The 6,439-nt window shown below is 35.6% G+C and overlaps 1 protein-coding gene across 5 annotated transcripts in view; it reads left to right on the forward strand.

The window, feature by feature from the left end:
• The window catches only part of LOC116560644 (ankyrin repeat and SOCS box protein 3), a 177,211-nt gene that overhangs the window by 137,681 nt on the left and 33,091 nt on the right, over positions 1 to 6,439 (forward strand). For all 5 annotated transcript variants that reach the window (XM_032292141.1, XM_032292146.1, XM_032292143.1 and 2 more), the window contains 2 exons: positions 2,540 to 2,717; positions 4,698 to 4,895. In XM_032292141.1, coding sequence (XP_032148032.1) covers positions 2,540 to 2,717; positions 4,698 to 4,895 — 376 coding nt within the window. The remainder of the gene's footprint in view (positions 1 to 2,539; positions 2,718 to 4,697; positions 4,896 to 6,439) is intronic.

Raw genomic sequence — 6,439 nt, forward strand, 5'->3', positions numbered from 1 at the left:
TCTTTCCAGGATGAGGGGAGTTATCTTGGGGCTAGCATCTTCCCAGCTGGAGTGAGGCAAGAAAATGAGTTATCTCGGGGCTGGCATCTTCCCAGCTGGAGTGGGGCAGCTAGCATGTCTCTGGTCAGGGAGGAGTTTGAAATATTTCCGTTTGGAGATGTTATTTGTGGTTTATGGTCATGCTGACCTTGGCCATTAGGCTGATGCCCTTTGGATTTAGGTGGTTTTTGATTAAGGTGAATTTTAAAATGCTAGTGTTTGTGCAAGATGGTGATATTCCTGCTCTGTCACACCTTGGCCTCTCAAAGTTCTGGGATTACAGGCGTGAGCCACTGTGCCTGGCCCTGTTGTTTGATTTAAAGTCTATTTTATCTGATAAAACAATAGTGACCCCTGACCTTTTTTGTTTTCCATTTGCTTAATAGATCTTTTTCCAACCCTTATTTTCAGCCTGTGGGTGTCATTACATGTGAGATGGGTCTCTTGAAGGCAGCAGATAGATGGGTCTTTTTTTTTTTTTTTAAAATCCGAGTTGCAACTCTGTGCCTTTTAAGGGAGGTGTTTAGTAAAAGGTGAAAGGTTTATATGGTCTGAAGAGAAACCAGAGTATTAAGCAGGGTGTTTAGACCCTTCACATTCAAGGTTAACATTGATATGTGAGATTTTGATCCTATTAAGTTGATAGATGGTTGCTTTGTAGTTTCTACTGTATGGTTGCCTTATTGCATCGTTGGGCTATGCACTTAAGTGTGTTTTTGTGGTAGCAGTATTTGTTCATTTCCATCTTTAGAAGTTTCTTAGGGATCGCTGCTAAGGCTGATCTGCTGATAACAGATTATCTTAGTGCTTGCTTCTCTGTAAAAGATTTTATTTCTCCTTCATTTGTGAAGCTTAGTTTGGTGGAATATGAAATTCCTGGTTGTAGTGTCTTTAAGAATGCTGAAAATAGACCCACAATCTCTCTTGGCTTGTAAGGTTTCTGCTAAGTCCACTATTCCTTTTGTATATGATCTGACCTTTTTCTCTCACTGCCTTTAAGGATTTTTCTTTAGCATTAGCCTTGAACAGCCTGGTGACTATATATCTTAGTGATACTCATGTTCACGGGGAGTTCTCTGGATTTCTTCTATCTGGGTGTCTACCTCACTGGCAAGATTAGGGAAATTTTCTTAAATTATTCCCTCAAATATGTTTTCCAGTTCATTTACTTTTCGTCCTTTTCGCTCAGGAATTCCAATAATTCATAGATTTGGTTGCCTTACATTATCAAATATTTCTCAAAGCCTTTTTCACTAAAAATTTTTTTTCTTTATTTTCATCTGACTGGGTTAGTTTGAAAGACTGATCTTCAGGCCCCGAAATTCTTTCTTCTGTTTGGTCTAGTCTATTAATAAAACTTACAGTTGTATATTGAAATTCCTTAAGTGAGTTTTTCAATTCCAGAAGCTCTGATTGATTCCTTTTTCAGATGTTTATCTTTGCCTTCATTTCCTGAATTGCTTTAGAAATTTCTTCGTGTTTATTTTCAACCTTGTCTTGGATCTTGTTGAGCTTCTTTGCAGTCATTGCTTTGAGTTCTTTATCTGTCATTTCTGAGTTTCCATTTGGGTCGGGAACCATTGCTGGAGCACTAACTACTATGATTCTTTGGTAGTGTCACTACATTTAGATTTTTCACAAATCCAAAATTCTTATGGTAGTTCCTTTTCATCTGGAGACACTCGCACTTAAACAATTTTTGTAATTATTTTCATATGGGTAGGATATTTTGTTTTTCTTTCTTTCACTATGATGTTATTATTTTTCCCTTTCACATTTATGATTTTAAATATCAACTCAGAAACCTGTTTAAAGAGACTCTTTTTCTCTGATAGTAGGTTTTATTTATCATACAGTGGTTATGAAAGAAGAGATGTAATAAAGAGTATAGTCAATATTAGTTTTAAGGCACAGCTGCCATATCTACTGATAATTTTTTCATAAATCTTAGCCTGAATCAATTAGAGTGACATAATTAGATTTTACCTTTTTCAGTAATTATCAGAAATATTATCCATGTTTGCATTTTTTCTTTTTAAATGTTTACTTACTGGGCTTGCAGAATGCTTGCTGGAGGAGTGATTGGAATGAAATGTATCCTTCATTGAACAGGATTTTTTGTTTTAACTTAAAAATGAATTCTAAGATACGAATCACTTATTTTCTTGCTCTTAAAAGCAAAACCTTATTATTTTTTATAGACACAGGGTTTTACTATGTTGCCCAGGCTGGTCTCGGCTTCAAGCAATCCTCTGGCCACAGCCTCCTAAATTGCTGGGATTCCAGGCATGAGCCACCCTGTCAGTTTAGCAAAGACTATTTAAATGATTAGCAAAAAGTTAGCAAAGTAACTATGTTTATGTAACAACATTCAACATCCAGGTGACGAAGGAAAAACTATTGTGCTGTAAAACCCTTTTGTGGTAGTTCCTTCGAAATTTATGTTGATTTTTAAAAATATAAATGAGAATTATCTGTTAAATGTTTTATTTTGTATTAGGTGCAAATGTCAATTGTCAGGCCTTGGACAAAGCTACTCCCTTGTTCATTGCTGCTCAAGAGGGACACACCAAATGTGTGGAGCTTTTGCTCTCCAGTGGAGCGGATCCTGATCTTTATTGTAATGAGGATAATTGGCAGTTACCTGTTCATGCAGCTTCACAAATGGGCCATTCAAAGTAAGTGTTAAAAACAGAAAATAAATATGGTTTCTTAATCAAAAGCTAATAAAGAATAAATCTGGGGTAGACCCTTCACCTCTAGGCAAAATTTTTGACATTCTCTCCCTACCCATCTGCTGGGTGAATAGATCTACCCCTGTTCTGTCCCTCATGCTATCTTTTGCTCCTCCTATGAGTCCTGCACTTTCATATTGTGAGGCAAAGTTGCTAGAGATGGGGCAGGCTCAGGGACTTTCTCAGGGTGTTGAGTCTTTCCATTGATTTCTCTAGTTATGGCTGTAGCTGCCTCCTCCTCCCTAGTTTTTTCCCAGTCATCTTTAAGACTCATTCTGATGATGGCCTTATCCATGTTACCTCTCTGACCCTAGAAAGCTTTTGAGTTTATGTGCTTCCAACAGAAAGCCTGTTGGAGTGTGTGCTAAGGAGTCCTCCCTGTCTTAAATCCTTTGACTGAACTTTTTTTGATCTAATCTCAAATCCGGCTGGGAATTTTTATGGAGAGAGAGTAAATGGGGCTTCTAGAAATCTTAGAATCTGGTAACTTGGTTATGTCTGTGAGAATATGGCTGCCTTTCATAAATTGGCAGTCAACAGTTTTTAGAAATATATGTTTAAAATCTTTAGAGTCATAATTCTACAGTAATACTTTTTATAGCTGTTCATAGTATTATTTAATTTAAAAAGTAATAGTAAAATATTCATTACTTAATTTAGTTTGTTTACATAAAAGGAAAACAGATTCTGCAATTTGATCATTATGCCACTAGGTGGCACAATACTTTACTATTTCATTAATGAGATTTGTAAGCATGTTTATGTCTTGTGGGAAAGTAGTTTTTCCAGCCTATTTTAAAAAATTAAACACATTTATTAAATTTAAGAGACATTTAATAGACTATTTTAACAAAATACTTAGATTTTAAGTTTTGATATTTTCCTCAATTCTTGATCATTTGTTTAAACATAAATATTAGATATTATTCTCAGAGCTTTAAGTGATACCAAAACTCTGTTGGGCATTCTCAATTTTGAGAATTCTGATTGTCACTGATGATTTTCCTTATAGCCTACTTCAAAGGTAGCCCTTTTTGTGAATGTAAGTTCTACTTAAATGTTATCTTAGACCTACATTACATAAAGAAAATTTGCAAAGAGAAGTATAATTGTTATAAAAATACTTCAGAGTAACCCTGTCTGTCTTTTCCCAGAAAGAGAGCCTGGTTTTATTTGTACAGTTTTATTTTTAATTTAAAAGGGTGGAATAGTCCTTTTTTCTTTCCAGTTGACTGCTAGAGGTAAGTTTACAAATAACCTAAGAACTTTTGTTTTAATTATTTTCTTTAGAAATTTCTCTACCTAGGAACCAGCTTTTTTATAAATCTGCCTTCGTATTTAACGAGCTCACTTTTTTTTCAGATAATAGAATATTTTAGCAGAAATTGGAATTTCTGATGAAAATATTAGTCTTCATTTCATGTTACCTATCATCTTTAAAAATTTTTACTAATTGGAAAAGTAAAATTAATTGGTACTTAAGAAGGAAAATAGTATATTTTTTTGATGCCAGTTTATACTTGGTATAGTGATGTTTTAAATAATTTATTAGATGCTAAAATATCTAACATAAAATTTGAACTTTGGGGAATAAGGTGGTGCTAATAAGGTAATAAATTTAAAAGACCACCTTTTCTACTTATATATAGGAATGTTAATTAATTTTGTTTCAGATGTATTTAATGACCTTTGTATGAAGCAATAAGTGTAACATTTTATAGTAAATGTGTAGCATGTAATAGTTCAATGTAATGTTGTTGGTAGAAGGTACACCCTAGACAGAAATAGTTCTTTAAATTAATCAATTGGTGATTCCAAAAAAATTATGCTATAGAAATGTTGTCTGCACTTGTGCACATGTAAATACACTAAATGCTTCTGAATTTGTGTATTTTAAATGCTCCTGAATTTGTGTATTTATAGAATCTTGGACTTGTTAGTGCCACTTACTAGCCGGGTCTGTGACACTGGGCTAAACAAAGTGAGCCCTGTTTACTCAGCCGTGTTTGGGGGACATGAAGAGTGCCTAGAAATACTACTCCGGAATGGCTACAGCCCGGATGCCCAGGCGTGCCTTATCTTTGGATTTAGTTCTCCCATGTGCATGGCTTTCCAAAAGGAGTATGTATATTTGCTATGTTTATTTTTTATTCTTTTTTGCTGTATGGAGATGTGTTTTGAAGTGACTTTCTTTCACGGTGAAACTTAGTATCTCTGTTAGTGCTAAATTGCTAGCTTGGAACACAAATAGGAAAAACTGTGATGCTTCAGTCAAGCTGTAGCATAAATGAGGTGATAATATCAGATTGTTTTCCTTCCTTCTTTGGATCTGGATTACATTTTTAGTGCGGCAGTTTTAGGGAATACTTACAATTTAAGTAGATGCAGAAATTCGCTGATATTTTTGGTCTTCAAAACAATTCAAGAATTAAAAATGGGACTTTATCATTTACCATTTGAAATTTATATTTATAAGACTGCTTGTGAGCCTAAAATAAAACTTTAGTTTTATAGATATTATTGCATTTTTAATGTATTTGGTGTATAGCATTTAAAAAATTGTTTTTTGAGACAGGGCCTCACTCTGTGGCCCAGGCTGGAGTGCAGTGGCACCATCTTGGCCCACTATATTCTGGACTCAGGTGATCCTCCCACCTCAGCCTCCAGAGTAGCGGGGTCTCCAAGCATACGCCACCGCTCCCAGCTAATTTTTCTATTTTTAGTACAGATGGGGTTTCTTCATGTTGCACATGATGATCTTGAACTCCTAGGCTCAAGCAGTTCACCCGCCTTGGCCTCCCTAAATGCTGGGATTACAGGTGTGAGCCACCATGCCTGGCTGTATGGCGTTTTTTAATGTGAGTCTGAACAATTAAGCTTTTAAAAAACCCCCAAATTAATTATTTTTTAAACAGTAAGAATAAAGCTGTGTGTAAGAAAAGCCATATTGAGTAATATCTGATCTTCCAATAATGGAATAAGTTGTGAAGGTAAATGCTATTGTTTTTAATGACACAGAAGAGGTTGCAGGCATACCTCAAATTTTGTTGGTTTTTTTGAATTCACTATTATGGATCTCTATTTAATTTAAATAGCTATTGAGAAATTATTTACTAAGCTTTTCAGTCTTTACCATCTCTTAACATTTGCCATGTAAAATTAGTAGTTCACTGTATTTGTTTGAAGTTTAAGCTTATACATTTTAATAGAGACAGGGTTTCACCAGGCTGGCATCCAACTCCTGGCCTCAAGTGATCCGTCTGCCTCCAGCTTCCCAAAGTGATTGGATTATGGGTGTGAGCCACCCCACCTAGCCTCTTACGGTTATACATTTTAGTTCGAATATTTGGATTTTGGTTAATCTGAGTACCTGGGACTCACTTTATACATAACTTTTGTGATTTCTTAGGATTTTCTTGTACAACCCGTTAAGTTTTGTCTTTTTTTTTTTTTTTTTTTTGGGACGGAGTTTCGCTCTTGTTACCCAGGCTGGAGTGCAATGGCGCGATCTCGGCTCACCGCAACCTCCGCTTCCTGGGTTCAGGCAATTCTCCTGCCTCAGCCTCCTGAGTAGCCGGGATTACAGGCACGCGCCACCATGCCCAGCTAATTTTTTGTATTTTTAGTAGACACGGTGAAACCCCGTCTCTACTAAAAATACAAAA

The sequence above is a fragment of the Sapajus apella genome, unplaced genomic scaffold (assembly GCF_009761245.1).
Source record: "Sapajus apella isolate SASKATOON/1434 unplaced genomic scaffold, GSC_monkey_1.0 scaffold26, whole genome shotgun sequence".
Taxonomy (NCBI): domain Eukaryota; kingdom Metazoa; phylum Chordata; class Mammalia; order Primates; family Cebidae; genus Sapajus; species Sapajus apella.